This window comes from Leuciscus leuciscus (genome assembly GCF_965113295.1).
Source record: "Leuciscus leuciscus genome assembly, chromosome: 5".
NCBI classification, from domain to species: Eukaryota; Metazoa; Chordata; class Actinopteri; order Cypriniformes; family Leuciscidae; genus Leuciscus; species Leuciscus leuciscus.
Window position 1 is genome coordinate 11,262,878 of NC_138729.1, and position 26,940 is coordinate 11,289,817.

The 26,940-nt window shown below is 36.1% G+C and overlaps 2 protein-coding genes and 1 long non-coding RNA gene across 3 annotated transcripts; 1 reads left to right on the forward strand and 2 right to left on the reverse strand.

The window, feature by feature from the left end:
- Nucleotides 1-3,721: 3,721 nt before the first annotated feature.
- alg9 (ALG9 alpha-1,2-mannosyltransferase) lies at nt 3,722-15,420 on the reverse strand. The gene is made up of 15 exons (XM_082170098.1): nt 15,241-15,420; nt 14,354-14,489; nt 13,018-13,152; nt 12,735-12,805; nt 12,532-12,620; nt 12,248-12,383; nt 10,714-10,801; nt 10,428-10,533; nt 8,451-8,573; nt 8,150-8,304; nt 7,087-7,216; nt 6,726-6,873; nt 6,006-6,135; nt 5,030-5,160; nt 3,722-4,581 (listed from the first exon to the last, which is right to left on the reverse strand). The coding sequence occupies exons 1-15, from the start codon at nt 15,414-15,416 to the stop codon at nt 4,458-4,460; spliced, it is 1,878 nt and encodes a 625-aa protein (XP_082026224.1). The 5' UTR covers nt 15,417-15,420; the 3' UTR covers nt 3,722-4,457.
- Nucleotides 15,421-17,070: 1,650 nt separating this feature from the next.
- fdxacb1 (ferredoxin-fold anticodon binding domain containing 1) lies at nt 17,071-26,931 on the reverse strand. The gene is made up of 5 exons (XM_082170100.1): nt 25,500-26,931; nt 24,986-25,142; nt 24,627-24,830; nt 24,117-24,275; nt 17,071-18,787 (listed from the first exon to the last, which is right to left on the reverse strand). Exons 1-5 carry the CDS (start codon nt 25,672-25,674, stop codon nt 17,734-17,736), a joined length of 1,749 nt encoding a protein of 582 aa, XP_082026226.1. The 5' UTR covers nt 25,675-26,931; the 3' UTR covers nt 17,071-17,733.
- LOC309499102 lies at nt 19,500-22,505 on the forward strand. Its single transcript, XR_014206151.1, has 2 exons — nt 19,500-20,785; nt 21,981-22,505. It is a non-coding gene; the product is annotated as an uncharacterized lncRNA (long non-coding RNA).
- Nucleotides 26,932-26,940: the final 9 nt, after the last annotated feature.

The window sequence follows — 26,940 nt, forward strand, 5'->3', positions numbered from 1 at the left end:
CATTAATATAACAATGTTTCTCATAATCGGATTAATTTACACAGTTGTACAGAAACGTGGATGAAAATTAATCAAATTTCCTAGAGCAATATTGTGAGAGCCGTTTGGAATGTTTATGTTGCAAAAGATAGTTTGCTTGTATTCCATACATATTAGAGCTTTTATTGCCAACCTGTTAGTTACACCACAAACAAACAACAAAACATCATATCACATAGATACTTTAAATGTACATGACAATACTTACATGCATCATTTAAAAACTCGAGCGCCAAATAAACAATAAGACAAGATAAAATGATAATCAAACCCATTGCAGAAGTAATACGGTCATGAGAACTGAGAAAATGGTTATTTAATATGCGCAGAAAAATGTCTTGTATGATTAAATAGGTCTGTGTCTGTACCAGCTGTTCTGCATTCAGTTGCTAATTTGTGTTCAATTAAAACACACTGGCATCCATTATTCATACTGGGCCTGCTTTTGTTAGTTTGTGTTTAGAAAAAGGATGCTGTTCATCTTCATAAGCATTGATCCAGCTCACCCTATTAAGGTGACTTGAGATCAAGCTTGTAGTTTCTTTTGTTGTTGTGCAGGTTTGGAAAGGGAACTCAGACCACCATCACCATGACATGACATCAATTTGGAGCCCTGGATGCATGAAGCATTTTCAAGCAACGATCTTAGCAGGAAGCTGCTTCTCAAAATAGCATTTTTATGAGCAAGGGCAGAGCCACAGAGAATAAAAACAGCTTACGGTTTTAAAAGGCTGAGTAATTCCTGGTTTTGCCGTGTCGTCTGCCGACAAACAGCGACAGGTGGCTGATCCTGCCAGGATGAAGAAGCAAATGGTCAGGAGGACAATCAATACACTTACCTGCTTTCATCATATCTGAGGCTTTGCAGATGGTGGATCACTGACCTAAATGTGGACTTGACACATAATGAGTGCAACAGACGTGCTTATGCCAGTGTGATACAGTTTTGTGCCCAGACTAATATAGATCAAATAATCTATACATGGATGGCATTTTAAACAAACATTCTACGCTAAATACCATTAATTACCAAAAATATAAAATTAATTAAATTCAAATATATATGAATTTAATATCTGACTTTTATAATATTATAAATCTATATAAAATGTAAAAATTAAAGTGGCTGTATGTAGAATTACAGAAACTCTTGTTATAGCGACACCGGTGGCTGTTAAGTGAACTGCAGCCAGAAACTTATCGCTCATGCAAACGTGCAAGAGACTGAACGTGATTCAAGGCATCAATATACTCATGGCAAAGTTCTTTTCCATTCTTCACTTAGAAATAAAAAGTTGAAAATACCTTTGCAGTGAACATCATATGCTGCGTGCTTTTCCTCTCAATATGAAACACACAAAACAAAAATGACAGAGGTGAGAAAGTGGCAGTTAAGAAAGCATTTGATCATAGCGATGTGGATTTGCACCAGCTCTGCGATTTACCGGCATCATGTCGACAGATGACGTAGGCTAATAAAAATTACATTGTTATGATAGTTTGATTTTAAAGTTGAGACTATATTAGGCCATATATCTGGCTATGTGAGACTACAGTGCATTAAACCCTTTTCTTTGCATGAGACATTGACATTATTACGCTTACAGTACAGAACAGCTCTTTCGGCATTAACCTGAATGTAAATATTGTAAGCATTCATTTCATGTCTTAACAGAGGCCACGTGAAACCATCAAATCCTTTGTATTTTCCCGGCAAAACCGTCCTAAACCCTTCACCTAAAAATCAGTACATAGACAACCTATAGGAAGTCGGGGAAGGTCTATTTTTTAAGTTTCATTACAAGCTGTTCACACATTAGCAATGCAAAAATTAGCAGCAGCTCAACCAGGCCTCATCCCCTTTTTTTGCATATTCCATAGGCGAGGATTATTTAAATGAGTAACATTGTGACTTCATAAGATCCAGAAAAATCGCACTGTAGTCCAAACGAGTCAACATCACACACTAACTAAAGCTGAAAAAGTGAAAAGGCATAATAGGACCCTTTTAAAGAATTATTATTTCGACTTTTCCAAGCTGGACAACAAAATTAATTTTTTACAGATTTGCTTGGACTTTTTTACACCCCAAAACTTTTTACTCCAGGCATCAGTATAATGGCATAACAATTAAATAGAAAACTATACAGCTTCCTTAAAGCACATTCACATAAGTTCTGAATCATTGCTCCACTTAACTGTAAATTACATTTGAACTATGAAGCATAGAACAGTGTCTGGAAAACATGTCTCATCTATGTTTCAAAGGGGGTTCTGTGTCATAGTGTATAGCGTCAATGCAAGGATTTAAAAAGGATCAGAGTTCCTGTAGTGTTGTGGGGCTTAACATGTCGTCACTGTAGACAGTTTAATAATACCAAGAGCCACACATTCATTGCCCTCAGCATGTTTACACACACACCCACAATCGATTCACCACAGCCTACCTATGTTCTCTCTACAGAACCAACAATGACACATACGGGAAATGATGCTGTTTTCAGTGATAAATCGGAGTTTCTATGGAACCCAGAGCTGCAGCACCTAACTCAAAAACATCATACAAATACAAGCAAACTCTCTTCCTCGTGGTTTCTAAATAAAGCTTAGTTATACAATTTAACATTTTTACTTGGCACTAAAAAGTTGTTAGTTAAAGGGAAAGTTCACCCAAAAATGAAAATTCTGTCATCATTTACTCACCCTCAAGTTGTTCCAAACCTGTGTGAATTTATTTCTTCTGCTGAACACAAAAGAGGATATTTTTAAGAATATGGGTAACCAGAGTTAATGGGCCCTAATGACTTCATAGTTTGAAAAAATATATATACTATGGAAGTCAATGGGGTCCATCAACTGTTTGATTACCCATATTCTTCAAAATATATTATTTTGTGTTCAGTAGAAGAAAGAAACTCATACAGGTTTGAAAGAACTTAATGAGTAAATGATGACAGAATTTTCATTTACCGTACAAAGAGGAAATCTGACCTTGAATTTTACACTTTTTGAAGTTTTTATTTCAATCATTTGATAGAGACTGCTGGAGTGAATTTCTGTACATCAGGGGACTTTTAATTAATTTAGTTTGCATAAACTTTTATATTTTATATTTTTACTAAAATGGTTTAAATATAAACAACTTATATATTTAATATTATTGAACTATTTGGTTATTTTAAGAAAATAAACTTTATCTTATATAAGTAAAATATTTTGTATTTTTAGAGCAAAGCACAACTAGGAAAGAAATTATATTTATACATTTAATATTAGATAGAAATATGTGATAATGTATATATTTTTATACATAAAATAATTGTTTTTATTTGTAAAAAACTTATATTTGAATTTAATTTTAAATATGTAATATTTTTTGTTGAAAAATATTTTTATAAATAATATAATTCATTTAATTTTTTTGAGAAGAGGAGAACCAGTTAAATTTTTTTTATTAAATACAAATACGTGAAATTTAGAAGATAATCTATATACTTTTTATTTATTTACTTGTTTGGAACAGAGAAGAACTTTATTATTTTAAGATTTTACATAATTTAATGACTTTTTCAGGCTAGGATATAACAATTCCAGGTTTTTAATAACCGGGAAAACCCTGAAGTTCACAAAGACAACAGATATTAGTGCATCCATTCCAGGAATGACCTCTCTGAAACAGTCACACATTAAGACAGCCTTCTTTTATTTGACTCAATCACAGTTAACACTGATATGATTCAGATGACAAACATTATTTGGAATGTAAACACTCAATTGTTCTGGTCTGCAGTCTGACCTCACAGTCAATGTCCACTTTTCCAGACGATGGAACTGAAGAAAAACTTCAGTTCTTGGTGCAACTTTCATCCTGAGATGCTGAGGCTGGCCTGGGCCAGTTGCTCAAACAGGACAAATGAACAGCAGTTCATATCTCTGGACACATTAGATCTGGTTTGGGTCTGCATTCATGGAGTACAGTTCATTGTCCCAGATCAAGGATGAGGTCATTTCAAATGAGGGACTGTAGTCCTTAAAGGGTCATCTAAACAGAAATCTTCTGAAACGCTTCAGAGAGATGCAGAGAAGCACACGCAGGAATGAATGAACAGAAGGCTTGGAATGGAGCGGAGATGATTGGAGAAGATGGGTAAGGCATTCATGCTCTGTGCTGAAACTGTCCACAGGATGGGCAGCAATGCTGATGTCTACATACAGGCTTGACACTGCATGACTTGATAACAAAGTTGCTCAAACAAACTCTGACATACATGTTCATTCATTCGCACTCACGCACAAAAACAATCCCACGTGTGCCAGAAAGAGTTGAGGAGGAGCATCTTGGGACCAAATGATGAAGCACTGCAAGAGACAGGACTTATGGAGGGGTGTGATTATGAAAAAATAGCAGGAAAGGCAGGTCAGGCTTGCGTTCTTTTCCGGGTGTTTTTGAGTCGTTTCGGTTTGAGGATGACATATCTGCTGTAGGTGGTGTATTGCTCAGACAGAAACGGGATAAAAAAGGCCCTGAGGAATCTGGAGGACCTGTGTGGGAGACACACGAAAAGAGAAGAGCAACAGGATCACGAAAAGGATGAAATATACACAAAATAGTTCACAAAAGCCAGAATTCCACAATCCACTTCTCTTTAAAAAGAAACCATTTCTACATTTATTTCGCCATCATGAACTGGGCAATAAAGACACGCAGAGCTAATTACTGATAAATTGGGTCAAGGATAATCTCTCTTAGGATGATTAGACACCCTGTGTCACAACGATTCATTATGAGCGCTTGAGAATGATGTCATAAGTATATTTTAAAAGGACAAGCGGGCCCTCTAGTGGATAAGCACACACCCTACAATTTTCAATGACTCTTTACAGCAGAATTAATTTACTCTGAATGAATTACCCACAAGTGTCTCTTGTATGTTAACAAATTTCCACTCGTTTTGAAAAATGCCCATGTACTCCACCACTAAAGACTTGCCTGGTAGCGTCTAGAAAAGGCTTGTCAGCAATAATGCTCCACTCTTCTTTGTTATTGGCGTATCGTGGTTCAAGAGGGGCTTCTGTTTCTGTTGCCAGATCCACCAGGTAATGACACTGCTTCAGTTCTACCTGAGAGCCAGAGAACATGGAAAATGACATGTACTTCACATTCAGCTACAACACAGACATATGCAGAGACATTTAAAGGTTGTAGATAAGTGATACAGACTTTAACATGTGCATGATTTTTTTTTAAATTATAAAAAGGGGTGTATAGAGCTGAATACATTTTTTTCCGAAGTAAAATAGCACTCAAACTCAGTATAGAGCCGGGCTGTAACCACCATAGACATTGAGGTGGACAAAAAGTGTTTCAAGTTTCATTTTTAGGCTTGTCTGTCTCAGTGGTCTAACAGCGCTCCTCAACGGCAAAATGATTGAGATGACCAATCAAATCAAAGAATGCGGTCCTTACGGAAAACAGAAGATGAGTGCCAATTCCAACATGGCACTCCAGTTTTAACAGTGGGGAGTGCATGGTAAGATGCAAGTAGCAAAATATTTGACAACTGTTTCATTATAGAAATGTTAAATGACTGACAGCAATATCCAGCAATGCAAACTACAATTTTTTTTATTTATTTTTTACAAACGTTACATGTTTTTCAACAATTTTTAATTGAAAATATGTTATCATTTATAGGATTCTTAACTGAATTTGACATGACAAGAAACATTTTTCGTTTGACATACTAGACAGAAATAAGAGTGAATAAAAAGGAATAAAACATTATTTGCAAATAGTTGTAATAGATTACTTCACAACTACAATTGTTCGACCTAGAACTTTTAACCATTCTTCTTTCTTTCTTTTTTTTCCCTTAAATCCCTTTTAATTATTTAACTCCTTTAAATAAAAAGACCAATTACAAAACCAAAATTGAAGTCCCAAGTGTATGTGTTAGGTCACTCACATATCGAGATGTCTCCTCAAGATTCTGATCATTCATGTCTGATGGAAGTATCCAGGTGGCATCAGGACCCATGGCATATGGCTTAGGTAGCTGACCCCTGAACTCTGACTGGATGAACTGTAAGTGCCAGCTGGAAATTAATAAGATATAGTTAGTGTATATCATAGATATATACTACCGTTCAAAAGTTTGGGGTTCGTAAGATTTTTGAATGTTTTTGAAAGAAGTTTCTTATGCTCACCAAGGCTGCATTTATTTGATAAAAAATACAGGTAAAAAGTATTATTGTGAAATAAAATTAGAATTTAAGATACCTGTTATATATTTCAATATACTTTAAAATGTAATTTATTCCTGTGATGGCATCATTACTCCAGTCTTTAGAGTCATATGATCCTTTAGAGTTCATTCTAATATGCTTATTATTACCAATGTTGAAAAGAGGTGTTCTGCTTATTATTACTGTATGCCTTAATATTATAATATTACCCCCATACATTTTTTTCAGAATTCTTTGATGAATAAAAAGTTGAAGAGAAAAGCATGTATTTGAAAAAAAAATATTTTGTAACATTATACGTCTTTTCAGTCACTTGTGACCAATTTAATGTGTCCTTGCTGTATTCAGGTATTCATTTAAATATTATTGACTCCAAACTTTTAAACAGTAGTATATATTTATGTACAGTCTTGAAGAGTTTAATCAGAACTCAAACTCACTTGTTGGGCAGGAGAAAACTGCTGGGGAAGCGGTACCACTCTTTCCCCACACAAACATTGACTAGTCTTCCCTCTGGAACAGTGTGGATAGCAGGGTCTTTAGCAATGCGGTGAAACTCTGGATACAAATCCAGCGGAGCATGATAACCTTAACACACACAACAACCCCAAGTGAGAGAGACATCACAAAGGGAGTATTGTACTGCACAAAGTAAAGATTAAGTAAAAATGTTTTATCATTTTGTTTATCAACCTCATCAGCCAGCTCTATAACCCTACCTTTGGGGGCAAAAGTCATTAGATTTGGCCCAAATCTCTCTCAACATGCTTATTGTTGAGCCCTTCCATGATTTGTCCTTACCTCTGAAGAGGGCCACAGATCGGGACAGTGAGAGCACTCCAAACAGCAGCACAGAGCCGAGAGCCAGCCAGTTGGAGGAGATGGTGTAGTGCTCCAGACGATAGCGCTGGAATATGAAGTGATAGCACTTCTATATGGAAAAAACAGACAGAAAATTGTTTAAAAGGGAGAATAAATTAAAGTATCGCATTCAAATTCCATGCAGGTTTACCAGCAAACTAATTTACACAACACTGGGGAAATATGCTAATAAAGATGTGCAGTTCTCTGTAGTTTTTGGATATGTGCTAATGCAAACACAAAGATATTCTTTAAAAGAATCTTGAAGTTTCATGCACACTATTGTTAAAAAGTTAGAAATCAGTTTTAATCAATTAATATTTGTTATTCAGCAAGGATGCATTAAATTGATCAAGAGTTACAGTAAAAAAAAAAAAAAAAAAAAAAAGTTTATAAATGTTACAAAAAAACTTTTTCAAATAAATGCTGTTCTTTTGAACTTTTTATTAATCAAAGTATCCAGAAAAACTGTATCATGGTTTTCACAAAGATATTAAGCAGCACAACTGATGATAAAAAAAGAATAATTCTTGAGCACCAAATCAACATATTAGACTGATTTGTGAAGGATCATGTGACACTGAAGACTGAAGTAATGATGCTGAAAATACAGCTTTGCATCACAGGAATAAAATACATTTTGAAATATATTAAAATAGTAAACAATCATTTTAAATTATAATAATATATACAAATCATTCAGTACCATATAAGTAAATTCACTATGAAATCAAAATTGATAATTCTTATATTTATGTAATACTGCATTATCTATTATGAATGATTTATCAAAATAACTCTTGCAACAACATCTCTGATGACGTGTTCACTGGTACGAGATCACAGCAATAGCAAACAACAATGATCCAATCAATTTCCAATGGACAAAATCAAGCCACACCCTACATTTTTCTTGTTCGAGAAGCCGTTTCACTGGGATATACATCACAATAGGGAAGAAAAGACTTACGCAGCTTCTGTTTCATGCAGAAGCAATTCTAACCTGCAGCGAGGATAGTGCCACCGCCCCACACAGACAGATGAGAGGGTAGATGGGAAACAGAAAGCGCTCTTCTTTATGTGGACGAGTGAAGAACACCAGCATCCATAGGTACATAGGAGACAGTGTTAACCAGTACGGCCGGCCGAGGTTCTGAACTGCAAATTATACATTAAGAAACATGAGATTAACAGTATGCCCAGTACGCCACCAACGTCACAATTATTTTGTTGGGGCTTTAGTTGGCAACTTAAGGACTTAAATGAAAAAAAAAACAAGTCAAAGGCACATTACTCTCTATTACCATTGAATCTTTGAAGCAGTGCCTCCATTAGCGCCGTGAGAGGAAGAGAAAACAGGGCCAACAAAAACACAATGTTGAAATTAAGAAAACCATTTACAAAGTAGTAATGCCAGGGCTCTGTGCCTGTAAGAGAAAAAAACACTGCAATGAGGTTTAACTGTTGATGACTGATGCCATCTGACGGCACTAAGAAGAATTATCATTTACGTGCTTTACTATAAACTATTTTTGTTTGTTTTAAAGGTGCAGTATGTAATATTGACAGCTGCGGTAAAAAAATGTAATATTGAAGAGTTATCTCCCGCGCCCGCTCCTCCTCATGCTGCGTTCACACCGGACGCGAATAGCGCGTCAAATTCGCGCCTGCCACGTCTAGTTTGACGCTTGACCACTTTGTGTTAATTCGCGTGTCAAGAGCGAAATTGACGCGCGTAAATTTCGCTTCAAACTTTTGTTTTTACGCGCGTCAATTTCGCTGTTTGAGGCGAAATCCGGAGGCGAAAGTTTCGAAACCCGTTGGCGGCCATCTTTTTTAGATGTTTATCGAGCATTAGCATTAGCATTAATCGAGAGAGTCACCGCTCGTATATGCTCTGGAGAGCAGAAACAGCTGCGTAGGGGACATCGTCGCTGTACTCGGGTCCACCAGACCCTCCGGAGGGTTTCAGGAGTTTCACAATTTGCTCCAGGAGCTAGGTTTGATGGACCTAACGATGAGGACGCTGACGAGGACAGCGTAGGCCGTATAAGGCCTCGGCCTCGAGTGGTCTATGCCTGTCGAGCCCGCGCTCTACAGCCCGGCGCAAGGTTCACCCTCGCCCGCACCCACCTAATCTGTCATTTATTTTTGTTTTGATAATAAATGGAGCAAGCCTCCAAAAGTGAAACCTGTCCTGTGATTTTTTAAAAAGTTTTTATACACTAAATTGTGTTTGTTGTCTTTACATTAGAATAATAATGTTTCATATAATCTAGAATAGATATGGAATAAATAGCATTCAATACAAAATGAGTATCTCTCATATATTGAAATCGAGTTTTTATGTGAAAGATTTGCTTTGCACACCAAGCATTTTAGTCATATTACAAAATAATTTATTGAGGCCAAACATAAAATAACATTATAAACTGTCACTTCACCACGTGACAGCAGCAAGCAGGCTCCTGATTGGTTAACGCGGCGCGAATTGACGCAGAAGTTCCGATTTTTCAACTCGGGCGGCAGACGCGAATTCGCATCAAACGCGAGAATGCACAAAAAGCACTACATAAAACATTCGCGCTTAACGCGCCAGACGCTCAATTCGCGCGAACTTGACGCGCGAATGAGGCGTATTCGCGTCTACCGCGCCGCGCTCTACGCCTCATTCGCGCCGCAGGAATTTTTTACGCGCGTAACGCGTCTTTGCATTGACTTAACATTGAAATCACTCGCGCCTGACGCGCTATTCGCGTCCGGTGTGAACGCACCATCAGACTCAACACATACGCGGGTTGCCAGATTGAGGAGCACAATAGACAATGGAAAGCGACGAGCCTTACACTGTGCGTTGATCAGCTAATGTATACAGTACTTTTACAATGCTATTATTATTGAGGCTTTGTAGGTCAGGTAGAATCTGGAATCTCTGACCCACTTTTTTGTTAGCTTCAAAGGCTGAAATATGCTGTTGTCCCCCAACTGGCAACTCAGGGTGTCGAAATACTATCGGGTAAATTGGCAATGGGCAGGGTTAACACAGACCAGAGCAAAAACAGACATTCTGACATTGAAAAAAAAACTCAAATTTGAATAACTGGCTATAGCATTCATCATTCTTTCTTTTTTTCATTTGAACGTAGCATGTTTCCTAAATCTCAGCAAACATATTATGGTATTTTTATGCTTTAGTACAGCCACAAATTTTTTTTACATGCAGCACCTTTAAGGATGAGTCAATCATTTCTAGAAGTATATACAAATAATTTGAACTGTACCATAGAGATCTGGCCCATGAGGAGTGAACACATTGTATAGTATTATGTTCAGAGGAGCAATCACTAGCTTCCCGTAATAGTAGCTGTCTATTCCAACAACAGGGACCTACAAAAAAATATAACAATGACAAGTGTTATCAGTGTAAACATATCAGTATAATACAATGATTCTGTATATTTTTTATTTTTAAATGCCATTCTGCCATTGATGAAATTTCAGTGTCTGAAGGACACAAAAACAATTCAGAAACCTAAGATAGAAAGAAAGATCTAGGAGTTTCCCAACCAGAAAGAGCAGCAGCGCCACCAGAGTCCACATGATAAAACTCTTCCACTTCTTCTGCAGCAACAGCAGGTCAAAGGCAATGGGTATGCTGCAAAATCAACCAGTAAACAGATCCTAAATTCACCTAGTTGGATGATCAGGATTATTTTTATGGCTTTTTGCCAAAAGTGAGTAAACATTGACTTTGGTGAGTAAATAAAACAGTTACTAGTAGCCATTTTCATTTATTAGGGAACTGCAGGAAAATTCATGGATTAAACTACGATTACTTTTTTATTACTATATTTGTTTTTTTGCTTTGCATTGTTAGGAAAGTAGGTTAGAAAGTAATGGTGAGAGAGAAGTGGGATCAGGACATGACCCAGGTCGCAGACGAACCTGGGATTTTTACCTGATGAACATGTTCTGTAAACGGTCAGATTTGAAAGTTACATAAAGTGAAAAAGTAAAGAAATTTGCACCGGAAGTCCAGTCGGTAAGATTGGGGTTTTATTTGGTTGATTTATTTTAAGAATTATTTTTCTGATTTTTGTTCTCCACATTTTAGTTTTTGGGGGCTTAAAGTGTCCCTATTATTTGAAAGAAGTCTCTATTGCTCACCAAGGCTGCATTTATTTGTTAAAAAAATACAGTAATATTGTTAAATATTATTACTTGTAACTGTTTCAAATGTAATTTATTCCATGCAAAGATGAATTTTCAGCAGCCATTACCACAGCCTTCAGTGTCACATGATCCTTCAGAAATCATTATAATATGCGATTTCACACCAAAGTTAAAAAAAAAATACATTGATCTTTGATGTATAGAAAGTTTTTAAAGAACAATTTATTTTAAAAATAGTAATTTTGTAACATTACTGTCACGTTTGATTAATTCAATGCGAAGTATTAATTTCTTTCTTTTTTTAAACTTACTGGCCCAAAGGTTTAAACATTAGTGTATGTAGACAATATTATGGTAAAATATTATAATATCTGGTAGAAAATTGGTTTCAGTTGTGAGCACATAAATACATGAGCAGGAAATAATATGGGATTAAATGTGTTAAAGATCCTATAATGCTATTATCCTATTATTTTAAAAGTTCCTTATTTTGTTTTGGAGGCCTCCTTAAATAAGTTTACATGCATCAAAGGACAAAAACACTTTAATTTTTCCTAAAATACATTGCAGCATCACCTCCTTTCTCAAAGAAAAAGATCTAAACCCCTCCTGTCTTTGCAGACCTTTTACATTTACAAACCGCTATTACACACTGCATGAAGGGTACTATTTGAAAAAGCATAATAGGGACACTTTAAGCCCCCAAAAAATAAAGTGGAGAACAAAAATCAGGAAAATAATTCTTAAAATAAATCAGCCAAATAATTCTTCCCATAAGGACAAAATATCATTTTTAATATACATAACGCAAAATAAAGTTTCATGGCTGATAATAAATATTTATGGCAGAATTTTTTTTTTTGCCATTGGCGGGTTTTTGACCCTGCTTATCAATATACAAAAATATAAATCGTAGCCCATTTCTTACCCCAGAAGGGCACAGAAGGGCCAGCCCACTATGGCCCCCGCTGCAATACCCAGCACAGCCAGACTCGGGTGTCCCTGGAACCAGCCAGTCATAGCTACCACAGTACTGTACATACAAAACGTACTGGGGAGGAAAGCTGCATAGAACACATACACACACATTAACCTGCAGTGTATACACAATATGTCAAAAAAAGAAAAATAGTAACAAGCAGTTACAATTATCATCTAAAGTCCATGTGATCAAGCAGATAAGCCACAAATGACCCATTTGATTTGACTCACCTGCAGAGGAGCAGAACATCCCTGCACTCAGGACGAGGAACGCCAGCAGAAGCCGTCCCACATGCAGGCCAAACTTCTTACACACGGCCCTGTGTGAGACCCATGACATCAGATCTTTGAGCCACTTTTATTTCGTCACACACTGTAAAATTCACCTATTTTAGCCCAATGCTGAGGAGCCATTTGTAGTATTCTGCACTTACTTGTAGAAGTAGAGCTCACACACACAACAGGTAAATGCTAACATGCAGCGCAGGAAATAAAACACAAGGACCTGAATAGGAACATCAGCAAATTAGTTTACATCTTCACATACTACCATGATGTGCCCACAGTAGCACTTTACAATTTAAATCATTTTCATTACAGTAGCTTTACAATAAAAAAAAATATAGGCCTATCCTTCACCTTTACAAATGCTTACAAGTACAAAATCAAAACTGGTAACCAATCTAGAACCTAGTTTGGGGCTGGTGACTAGTTTACCTTGTTGGTTTGTAATATTTTGGCATGAAAGCAGGCAGGAAGGGCATGGAGCCAAAGATACGCATAGGAACGAATTGCGTAGGCCGGGGAATATTCCCATGTCTGCATCCCTGTTCCATATAGCAGGTAATGAGTCTGGCCAGCAAACAGAGAGATAAAAAGAATGTTAAGAAAGTTTGGTACTATTCTTTTATATACTTAAGTGAATAGCTCTCAGAAAAAGGTTGAAATTCAACAAAATGGCACATTCATAAGGTTTTTAGACCACTCTATAGTCTGTCTGTGATCAGGAATAGACATGACAACCTTCTAGTAAAGACAAATGAAAAGTTCTTGAATCTGAACTACACCAGGACAGTCGCTAATGGGTTGGGTTATTACATACTCCAGGGCATCACGGGACACAACAGTGACACAGATCAGGGCTCTCAACAATAAGGATTTGCTTTCTGCTGTCCCAGTTAGACCAGTATTTTAGCTTTTTACTTGCCCTGTAAATATTTTCTTGTTACATCATAAAAATAATACAATTTAATATATTTAAAAATAATTAATTATAATATCTAATAGGTTAAAAATGATAAAACCAAAAACATTTTGCAACATTATGTCATAATTTTCACACACACACAAAGTGTTGAACTAAAAGCTGGAGTTATTTGACTTTTATTTAACCCACCATAAAAATAATATATATATACACACAGTATAATATATATATATATATATATATATATATATATATATATATATATATATATATATATATATATATATTATATATATACATACATACATACATACAATATAATATATGCTAAAACATGTTATAATATATACGTGTTAAATGGGTTAAAAATTATAAAACAAATTGCACCATTATTTCATTATTGAGTGTTGAAGTCAAAGATGATTATAAGCTGTAGAAATTAGTTTTACACACACACACATATATATATATATATATATATATATATATATATATATATATATATATATATATGACATTTAATAATAATAATAATTGACCTATTTTTACTATTAAATCACAAGTCGCAATTTTTACTAAATCTTTGTTAGTCAGATAAATAATATTAATATGGTGACATCAGAATTGAAACAACAATAATGATTAAATCACACACACAAAAATAATTATAATAATAATAAATAAATGCAAGCAAAGTGCGCAAAGCATAACAACATAAGACGTAATGAGAACGCAGTGCCAGGCTAACAGGACCATCAACTAGCCCAAAATGGTCCCAGGCCATTTTTATTACTGTACCCTGAGAGCTTAACAAAAAATTGTGAACCAGGAAAATATGTAACTCACTGGCTCCCAGTAATTGTAGGTTTCGTCACAGTCAGAGATGTTACTGAGCAGCGCAGCACAGAAGCGGGCTGAAACCAGGCACTTGAAGGCTGTGGAGCCCTCAGGAGCCCACACCTGTCCTGCCTTACTGGATGACCTGTAATGGAGAGCCAGGGAATAGGAGCTAATGTGCTTATCTGGGAGCAAACTAATAAGCAATATGGGAACAGAGCACATGGTAACACAAGGTTGTAATTAATTTATTTAGTATTTAAAACAACGTCAATCTACATAAAATTAAACTCATTCACAAGCATAATTAATATAGTAAGCATGAGAAATTCCAGCTTGTCGCATAGACAAAATAGACAACAATGTCAATAGAGAGTCATTGTATTCCTCCTGCGCTGTTCAGCTAATGACAATATAAGAAGATTATGAAATTGGACATGCGCGAATGTGCACCTGAGGTTTTCGTTACACAGCATCAGACATGCTAATGGTCAAATCTGAAAATGTGTCACTAAAGTATTCCAGCTGAATAATAACAAGCATTCATTTTAAAAGAACGACCATTATATATACACAACTTCTTTTTCAGCGTTTGTTTGTTCTGTGGAGCGCTGATCAGCGTTTACACACCGGTAGAAGAGCTGCCTTTGAATGAATGAACGATTGAATGAAAGCCGTCATGTTAACGTTACATTAAAGCGAGCTTATTCGTGTCGCCTGGATACATTTTAGTATTTCTGTCTCTTCGTGTTAATTAGACAGTCTGTGGATATTTAATGTGTTTGCCATCTGTATTAATCGCATTTCCAGACAGCCTTACGTTAGCGAGCTAGCGACCTGTCAACACTACAAAATGTTACACCGCGCGTCAGCTGGACTGGCTTATGGTTACTTACTCATTACGGGGGTCACTAGACTTATTGTCCTCAACACATTTGTCTTCTTTTGTTGCTCGGCTGTCAGTGGTAGGTGTGTTGTTCACGTTGTTTGCATCTTGTTTGCTTCCCCGTCTGTTGCGTTGACGGAGACTCTTCGTCGCCATGTTTCTACTGGCCGTGCGTGACGTCATCATTACACAGCGCAGTTCGACGGAGAGCCATTAGCACGCGGATGGCAAACATTATTACCAATATTACATTAGTAGCATAATTGAGATACTATTATGTTTTTGTAGTTGTTTTGGTATTTTGAATTAGTTTAAATTTTTTTGTTTTCCGTTTTAATTTTATTTGTAAAGTTTTAGTTAACTATAATTAATAACCTTACTGCAAACACCAATTTAGCATGCTTTCATTGACTTGACCAAAGTACTTTTTAATACAACTAAGTTTTTTAGATTTATACAAACATGTCATTACAGATTTAATATAAACATTTTCTCATCTATTCTCATTCAATACATTTGGCTATTATCTAAGCCAGCTGAACAATTAATTAGATTAATATCAGTATAAGGCTATTACTTAGTAGTACCATTGTATTATGGTACAATGATGGTAATAAACCATAAGTTATTAATTACTACTAATTACATTTTAAACAGTGTAATTAGATTACTAAATTATTTGTAAAGTATTCGGTTCGGTTACACTTTATTTTAAGGTGTCATTGTTACAGTGTAATTATATATTTAAGTACGGAGTAATATTAAGCAACTACATCATCATGTACTTACTATAGGGTTAGGGTAGGATAAGGATTTGGTTGAGGGTTAGTTGCATGTAATTATTCTTGGACTGACCAAAGTATTTAAAGGTGAAGCTTACATTAAAACATACATTTTACCTTAGATGTTATTTTTTTGTGTTAAATCCACTATTGCTACTGCCTTACATAGAATTGTTCGATATAGTCTATACAGTATTTAATGCAATTACATCAGAAGTAACTGTAATTATATCACAAAAAGTCAAAGTATTCACTTACTTTACTCTTTCAAGGGAAAAGTAATTAAATCACTGTAATTAATTACATAGTAATGCATTACACCCAACACTGGTAATAACATGCTACTGAATGATTACGATATCCATACACCATGTTTCACTGTAAAAAGCCATAACTGGCAACTGTAACATTAAAAGGGTATTTACCCCATAAAAATGAGTTAGATTGGCTTAGTCATTTAAAACTATATTATTGACTTGAATAAAACCAGTTCATTTAGATAATTTTTAAATAACATTTAAACAACTACATGTGGAATTATGACATTTCTTCCACATTTTTTGTATTAAATAGATTTTTGCCAATTAAGAAAAAAACACTTTCCTGTTTTGTTTTAATTTGTTATCATAAAGATTTTACACTAATGAGCCCTCAATATTCTCGAACAGGAGCATAGTTATGATAAATAGTTAAATATGATAAAGGAGCATAGTCATATTAAAAGGATTTAATATGATAAAGGAGCATAGTCTCATGATAAATAGTTTGGTACTTGTGTCATGATATATGAAATAATAATTTAAAAAACTGCTACACACTTTAATTTTTTTTATTTTTTTATTCAATGATAGACCATATGGTGGACCATTTAGAAATGTTTGTAACAAAATATTACTCTGGTGTGCGTTTATTTTTAGATATGTGCTATAATATAGGAGTCTAAGATAATACACATTTTGCAAACGGTATTTATATCATATATCAAAATGGCTGGCATCCCAACCAGTCCAACACTGTTTGACCAAGCAGGTTAGTTTGAGTAATCTGACCACAAGCCATTATTTTTTAGATCCTGTTTAGTTGACGTTACTGCCAGAAGAATAGAAATGACACACTTGCAATACAATTTAGTCACAAATGATCATAAACATAGACATTCCATAAATATCACAGTATCAAATGCAGCTGCAGATATATTGTAAACATACACGTGCCCTACAAAGAACCTAGAAAAATGTTAAGAACATTTTTTTAAAAATGCATCCGATTAAATTTGCAGTTGTGCATTAATAATTATGTCTCTAAGTTTCCTAATTAAACAAGATCCCTAAACAACATGCTAAATTAATTCATATTAAACAACAAGGAAAATTAACAGTACCACTGAAATTTGTAAACATTTCTTGGATATCAATATGAATAATGTAAAACTTTGATTTATTAGCATAAGAAATATTTAAACATGATAGGATTTCAAACACAGCAACAAAAGAATCCCTTCAGCTCAAATAGTTTGATATGTCAGTTTTAAATAAATGGAAATAATACCCCATTTTAATTACACTTTTTTTTTTAACCACTCACTTTTGAGTATATATATATAAAAAAAAAAAACCTGCAGAAAAAAATCAGTCAAAATAAAGACTCACTCTTCCCATCTACGAAGCTAAATTTTATCTTTAAAAATTAAAATCTGAGATTATACATCCATTTAAACCTCTTCACCTCAGCGTGACCTGCAGGCGCAGGGGTAACAGTCTCCGTAGCTGATTCTGTAGTCCCAAGACCTGGCTGTGTGAGAGGGCGCGATCTGACGACTGATACGTCAGCCTATAGCAGAGGCTAGCATGACCCATGTGTGGGTGTCTGAAGCGATCTACTAACGCCACGTTTTTAACAGAACCGCAAGAAGCCTCTCGCACGACTGCATGGAAGTCCAGTTCCTCATAGATTTCTGGGTCCATCCAGAAACTGACATCATGCGAGTAGCTTGGTGGGTAAAGGGAGAAAGGACTGAAAGGTCCAAGTGGATTGGCCTCGAAATGCTTAAGAAAGCGAGGATCGGCACTCCAAAGCAAGCACCAGTCAGAAATGCCGAAAATCACAGTGGCTAAATGATCCAAGTTTATTGAGACGCCAATTAACTGTAAACCGTCATCGAGGGCTGAAGACAAAGAGGGTAGTGATGCAATCCGCCCAAACTTGGGAAGCATCTTTGAATTCATCCACACTTGCTGCTCTAGGCCTATTTGCGCCTCTTCAAAGGAGACGCTGTAAGAAGTGAGAAGCGACTCCAAACAATCTTGGAAGCACTGGAGAGGACTGGATTCTGTAGGGAACATTCCCACTAATAGAAGCTGGTGGAATGCAGGAGAACGGCTCAGGGAGATGGGCACTCTCTGAAAGACCAGGCCACTGACCGCATGAAGCGTACCAGGGCTAAAGTCCTCGTTCTGGGTGATCTCTTGGACATGCAGCAACAGAGACGGTCGAAGTGCATAGCTGCCAGTAAAGCTTTGTTGGTCATCCATAGACTCACAGTCCTTTTGCTCATTTTCGCTTTGGTCAAATATATAGGTGTCAGTAGGTTTAATCCAGTAGACCTCTGACTGGGTCAGAGTGGAGTCACAAGCCTCAGGTGTTTCTGGTAGGCAGCTTACCAGTTCTGGGAAGTCTTCATTTATACTGCAAACAGGCCAGACTGACTTTAGCTCTCGAAGTAACTGTTCCTGGACAGTTTTCACTGGATGATGGGATTGCTGACCAAGGAAATTCCTGACAGGAGACACAAGAATCAAGTAAATTAATGAAAACACTTAAATTCTTAAGGCATAAGCATACTGACAAAAAAATTGCAATTATTGTTTTTAAAGTGAACAGCCCATCTCTTTTGTATAATATAGTGTAAGACTGATAACAGATTATAATTTGTGATCTTAGCTTGACAATGTCACCATTTACAGATGAGTTTGCATATAAATTATAAATGCCTTGATCACGCTGTCACCTCTAGTTTTTGAATGCTCATTACATTAAAGGAATAATTCATGCAAAACAGGAAATTCTGTCAATATTTACTCACACTCATGCTGTTCCAAACCTGTATGACTTCTGTAAAAAAGTATCCAGGCCACTAACATTTTCATGTTATTGATAACCATTAAATGGCAATTTTCTTTTACAAATATTAATCCTATCCTATTTTGTCTACATAAAATAAATCCCTAAAATGTAAAAACAATTGTTTTAAAGATTAAAGTTGCCATGAAACGGGAGTTGCGATAGTCTATTTTTCCCTATTATGATAAGAAAAAAATCTAAAGCAAGGACCTGATTTTGGCCAATTGATTGGATTGTTGTCGTTTGCTATTGAAATATAACATTTTTGATTAAAGATCTCGAAGACACGAGATAAAAAATAAATAAAAAAAAAAGATGTGCACATTCCATACAAAATTTTAATTAGTCAATTTAAGCATCACAACATTGTAATGTACGGTATGAATTTTTTTTAAATATTTGCTAAAGATTACATTTATAAATTCTAAGTTAAAATTGTATTAATATATAGTATACATTTTAAAGATTAACTATGACCTGTAACCTGCATTGTTGGGTAAGCTACTCTAAAAAGTAATTAATTACTAGCTACTAATCACATCTTCAACAGTGTAATTAGATTACTCTCTCTAAAAAGTATTACAATACTTATTGCTAATTACTTTCTAAATCCCATATCAACCTCGACCAGTTGAACAATGCAATGATAGACCTGACACTGCTCTTTTAATTCTTACAAATAAATAATATTCAGTTGCATAAATTCTTGAACTGAATAAAGTATTTAAAGGGAGAAGGTTACATTAAAAACATACATTTTAACATTAGATGTAACATTTTGATGTTAATTCCACTATTGCTGTATATAGAATTGTTCCATAATCTATATAAAATGTAATGCAATTAAATCAGAGGTAACTAATTAAATTACAGAAAAAGAAAAATTAATCCCTTACTTTACTTTTTCTATTAAATTAATTAGTAATTACTATTCAGTAATTAATTACTTAGTAAAAAGTTACACCCAACACTGCCTGTAAACGATGGGAAAGGCAATCAAAATATGAAAATGTGATAAATGAACATGTGCAATTAAATATTCTATATAAACAAGACCGATAAATAAATAAAAAAATCTCTAATATCGGACAACATGGTACAGCTATTTCATACATCCCTTGCATAAAGCAACATAAAAGTGGTTCATATGACTTGTCTGCTATATTGCAAGTCATTATTCACTAATAATCTTCCCCTCTGTTGTAAAGCTTATATGATGCTCTTGACATCTGGTCATGAGACATGTGAGAACCAATGGTGTTGCTATGGTATTTCTGTAGACCATGTGACAAAAATGTACTAATAAACTGCTAATTTTTCTGTAATTATTCGCGGAAGTTCGCTGTAGTTATTAATTATTCTATAATTAATGTAAAAACAACATAAAGACAGTATATTTTAAATTTTGATCTAAAATGTTGGAAAAATAGAGAAATTGAGTAAAGTTATCAATCTTCACTGCATAAATTATAAATTAAACATAGATTAATCCTTATTAAAGCTACAAAAGTTCAGTCAAGAGCAGTGAGTGATTTTCTCTTTTTCTTTTGTTCTTTGATTAGCATTAATGACAGACATCACAGCAGCAGGTTTAATAGGCTGCTGTCACTTTAAGATTTGCCCCACATGACGTGGATCTGACATGCATCCGATGTCCTCAACTCTTTACGTACATTTAAAGGTCCCATGACATGCTACTTTTTGTAGGCTTTAATATAGTCCTTAGTGGTCCTTAGTACTGTATCTGAAATCTCTTTCCAAAAATTCAGCCTCGGTGCAGAATTATAGCCACTACAAGCCAGTCCCAGAATGAGCTTCCTTCAGACGGGCCGTTTCGGTGTCTGTAGCTTTAAATACTAATGAGGAGGAGAAAGGCGGCGCAAGGTGGAGGGTGGGTGTGGCCTTGACCATCTTGCGCAACGGTACCATGCATGTTTGTTTATGTTGGATATATAGCAATGGCACGAAGACACGCAGTCTTTCAAGCATTTCAGTTTGACCCAGAATCTGATCCAGATGGAGAAGCAACGGATGAAGAAGTTGCAACTCAGTGGCTCCAGCAGGACGTTTCCGAATGGTTAGTTTAAAATATTCTGTCTGGATACGGTACTTTATTCGGATGGTTTACAGTTATTATCATGTAGCTAACGCGAACCTACTGTTGACTTTTCATGAGAGATCTATAGCGTCTGTAATTTATCTTATTACAATTACATCAAGCTCTGCGATCTTGAAATGCGGATATCGCGCGCGCCATATAACCAACAGGAAAACGGTTATCCAAATAACAAAGAAATGTACAACACTCGCGTTACAGTGTGTGTAACTTGATGCTGTCTACCTTTACATTAGCGCAAGTAACTGCATAGCTAATGTGACAGCCACATTCTACGTGTAAGAAGCTAGGTAACCATAAACAGTAAAGCAACACACTTATATATAATTTGTTGACTTACTTGTCCGACGTTCAGTAAGCCCAGCTCTGTATTGACCATTCGATGTTCATTTGTACATCCAATTATTGAGCAATTATAATGCTTCGCTTGCTCAAAAGCCATGATATCTCGCGTGGACAAACTAAAATCGCGCGCGCGCGTTCTACTTCCTAGCTCATTTTCTCACGGGCGAGAAATATTCTCTGGGCGGGCAAAGCAGAGAAAGGGGATGTAACATTTCTCCTTATGACGTCATACGGAGGAGATTCAAGATCAGCCCGGTTGAGCTTCCAATTTCTCAAAGGCAGAGAAAGATAGCAAAAGCTCGATTTACACAGATTAAATTTTTTAAAAACTTGGGGACCATATACAGGCTAGGGGAACTCATATTAATGTTAAAAAACCTCAGAAAGTGGAAATTTCATGTCATGGGACCTTTAAGACTTAATTTAACTCATTTAAGACTGTGCTTACAAGGATTTTTGACAAAGCAGACATTTTGGCATACTTTTATGTGTTTTTGTCTGTTCAAGGATGAAAGAGAACTCAAAGCGGCCATGCGCTGTCTGAAACGGATTTCTGTGAGCATGAGTCCTCTGTCTGTCACACAGACAGGAGATTCATAGATTGCGCGCCAGTACAGATTTAATTTAATTTCTTATTTTTGCATCTCATCGCGCTTGAATAGTTTAATAGCACTTGAATAAATGATAGCGTGATCATATACTGTAGCGCAGCCAAAGGATGACAGAAAAAAACGGATGCTGTGTTAATTGCATTAAATATTTTTAATGAGTTAAAGTTGCCAGCCACCGTCAGCATTTTATTATTATTTTCATAAAGATTTCATGGCCCTCCGAATATTTTGTTGTATGAATATCTGAACATGTAATATATCAAAAGAAAGAACAGACCCTCTGCTTTTAAACAACAAAAACTTTTTTTTTTAAATCAAAATTTGAATGTGGGTACATTTCATTAAAAAAGCCACATTTTGAACAAAAAGCTGCATAAATCATGTTTTTTTCAAAGAATCTGTCCAGATCGGATTCATTACGATGATCATAACATAGATGGAGTAGATTGAGATTGAGTCCATCAACACCTCCAAAGCTTTACAGTCCTGTACCTCGCCCTGGGTCGACAATTTCCGGTACAGTTAGGCTGTTTTGATTTACAGTAGTCAACATTTGAAGTGGATCAAAAAAGTTCATCAAAGTTGTCCTAAGACAAGTACGGGTATTGTTCAAAATTCATGTATAACTTTAATGAAAGGTTTTGATCCACTTCAAATGTTGACTACTGTAGTAGGAGCCATACATTGGGTTTGATTAGTCTTTCATGATATTTCTTCTTTCCTTCTATACTGTTGTGTATGTGCACGAGTGGTGTGACGTCATTTGTAACTATGGCACCGTGAGGGGGTGTGGTGTGTATATTAGCGTGCGTGTTCACCTGTGGGACATGGCGGGTTGTTTTGAGCATGGCTGCAGGGTGAGCATGGGGAAAAACTTTCTTTTGACCGTCACTACTGTCAATGACGTTACTACCATCACTATCTGTTACTATGCGCTGTTTGATGTATCTTCACTTGACTGATGGAATGCATCTACCAAAGTAAGTGATTGGTGTTTATTCTTTCTGCTGGTGAAACGGAGTATAAAGATAACATCAGATGTAATGCTTCGGTGTGACGCGTCTTTAGTATAATCTTCTCATGTCTTAGCCTGCTGCGGCTTTTGGATTGTTTTTTGAGTATACACCGCTATAACTACTGTATATGATGTTCAATGTTTGATGATCACGTTATTTTACATAGGCATGTGCATAAGCAATGCTTCTATCGCTTGTTTCTGCTTCTTCGCCAGTGCTTTGATCCAGAAATTCTGTATTCTTTCAGAAGATGTGGAATAGCTCCTCCTACCATATAAGTGAAAACACAGATTGCTGGAAAATTGTGTCAATGGCAGGAAAGCGTTGCGTCATAAATTATGGAAAATTGCTTCAATGGTGGGTAATGAGTTAATGGTGAAGTATGTCTTATCTGCGACACTATTGCCACCTATGCGCATTTGTGCCTGTTTGACGTTAATAACATTATAGAAGTCACTTCTGAAAAAAAGTAACTGAATGTTACAGATTATTAAAAAGAATGTGACTTCTCTGTAACTAAAAACTAAAAAAATGTATGCGTTTTGGGCATTCATTTATAGGACAATGGTGTTTTGGGGCCTGAAAATGCAAACTTTTGAAAACAGGTTTCAAAGTGCAAGTTGTTGAATGCAATACCATTATAGTCTCCGTGTTAACTACAAAAACGCGAATTTGTGAAAACGGTGACGTCATGCACATGCATATTATTTGTTCAGTCTATAGGCGCGTAGTTTCTTCAAAGTGACATCGCCAACTACTGGCATGGCATGCATAATACAGTGTTTTTAGTGCGGGATCATTTTGACAACATTATCGTCTGCACACGAAAAACGTATACCACTTTAAACGTACCCTTAGTTTCGCTATTATTCAATAAGCAACAAGTTACCACTCACCTGTTCATATAATTACTCAACTCTGCTGGAAGCTCAAAACAAACGGTCTCCTTCCCAATGCGTTTCTCCATTTTCAGTTTCTCGGGCATGGTGTGCGGGAGACTCCGAGTGAAGATGTGGGTCAGACCTCCCTCTACATGAAAACCTTTGTCCTGACTCCTTAGCAAAATAATTTCATTTATTAAATTTAAAACTGAATGCCATTACATAATTGTAACAGGAACATTAAAAGTTCTTTATTCTAGAACTGAACTGAGCCGGACGATGACATCATTTTTTTTTAGAACTGCTTTATATATGAAATGAACTAATTTAATAATTAATGATCTTTTCAACAGAACTGAATCCAAAAACAGCCGAAATGCATAATTTTCCTGTTATCACTGTAAAACTGCGTTGAAACCATCAGTATTCTATAAAGCGCTATATAAATAAAGGTGACTTGACTACACCATGTCAAATCACATTTTAGTGGACTATGTCCACTTGTCCAAGTGCAAAGCTATTTACCTGTAACCAGTACATCTGTAACCTTGATACGTTTCACAGTCAAAGGGACGGATTTCACTGAGAATTAGCCCTGCTTCTGCTGCCATGGCAACCACCTGCCAACTATTGTGCCATTCTCTCATTGGACTGTCACACGGAGTGCCGCCTTGCCCATTGCACAAGGTGACGTGCACTTCCCCATTGTCCTTCAGGACTGCAACGGCACTAGAAAAAAAACACACAAAACATCCATCCATTATACATGAAATATGAAGACCTCGAAACTCTTGATCCCCTCAGTATTAACATTATATAACGCTGGAAGTCAAGCTTACGTAACACCCTAATAAAGATCTTAGCCACAAGTGTGTCACACTTACCTTTGGAAAAATTTCACCAACAGGATGCGGTTCTTCTTTACGCCACTTTTACGCCCACAGTGAGGGAAATTGAAAATAACACAGTCAAAAAGATGATGCTGGATGGCTTCGTGCTCCTTTAGACACGTGCAGTCCACTTCAAACAGAACAACATTTCCTGCAATGGGAATTGTTGGAAAAGATTATACTGAATTATGTCCTCTGCAGAATTATCATACAGAATTCAAGGAGGCTTTTTAAACCCTCCTCGGTCGTTTCATAGCAACCGGCTGTATAAATTTATGGACTTGGCTGCAGGCATGCAAATTCAGGGATAAGATACTTATGTGGGAAGAATATAGGTATACTTGAATGTTTACATTAGCAGATTGTAAACTCTGGGTTTACTAAAATGTAACAAATATATTTCAGAAATCATGCAGACGGGACAACAAAGACGCAAGAAAGCACTGCAAGAGTATGTACACAAGACAATCTTGACAACATTATCAGGATGAAGAATCACATAACCGACCTCTCTCACGGAGTCGCTGTATGTTCAACACGGCTCCCTCGTGTTTAAATGTTTGATCCTCGCTTTGAAAGCAAGTGGCGGTCACGCCGACCTCATCGCCTGCCTTCTCGCTCAAAGCTGCTGAGAAAGAGAAGTTGCCTTCCCCAACAAGTAGCACTTCGCGTGTCTTGGACATTTCCAGAAAATGCCAAGTAGACAATTCAGCAAGCTGTCACATTAGTAGGAAAACCAAACTTTTCGATACATTTTGAGCAGGCGTTACTGCGTCCCGTTGACTGTCGAGCTTGAACTGAGCGTTGGGGAGCCTGGCAGGACACAATGCGGCATTAACATTAGACTGCATGTCACCATGACGCTCTGGTATCTCTCGCGATACAGCTTGAAATCTAATTAAAATACCAAAGCTTTTAATGACGTTGTTTGGGAGCTAGCGCAACACCTGAAGACCAGAGGTGTTTTTAGGAACGTTTACGTAAGACAGTGTAATTGAGAAAGATAGAGGTTCAATGTCATAAGCTAACGTGCAGCAGCAGGGGACATTCTAAAACGCTTAACGTGAAAAGCAGTGAAGTTTCGTTCCCCGTGGAATGTCGCATAGTGGAAAACAACCCGTGCTTCTGCCACCGTAAAAGAACACCGGTTACTATGAGATACGCTGCGAGCTCGATGGCCACTTCGAATGTAGTAAAATAAATAACTATTTTATGTGTCCTGAGACAGAGAAAGTAAACAGTCCGGTAAAAAAAAAAAACACGAAAAAACAACAACAATGTAATAACAAAATATTATGACGAGATGATTTCTACCGCCAGCCTTGAGTACATTTCAAATTAGATCTAATATTTTATAACCTAAATATTAATGCACCGTCCACGTTCCAGTTTCCCGTTACCATGCGTTGGCTGTGTTGCCAGATCTTACTAGAAAAATAAGCGGCTGCCGTAGCAAAATAAGTATCGAAATTGAAATCGAATCGAAGGCGATTTCAACCATCGCAAATAAAATCTTATTTAATCGCCTCTTACCACATACGTGGACACGATAAAAATATTGAGTTGAATTTAAATAATAGTATTATTTTGTAGAGGTCACGTCGTCGAAGAATTCAGGTTGATTGGCACACTTTTCCCCAGTCATCTCAATGGCAATGGTAAAAGTATCCCAATAAACCTGAATTCAACCCTATTTGTAATAATATAGTTTTCACATGTATATCCTACAAATATTGGTCATTTAAATCGTGAATACGTACTTTTTTTAAATTCTCGCCGGGTTAGAAGATAGTTGGGAAACGCAGAAACACGTGACGAAAGAAGAAGAAAGAAAAAAAAACTATGGTGATTAATGACATTATGTAGAGTTGTTTCCAATAACTGCTATTATTGACCAACTTTGAGAAGAAAAAAAAGTCGCTTATAATAAGCGGACACGGCAACATATC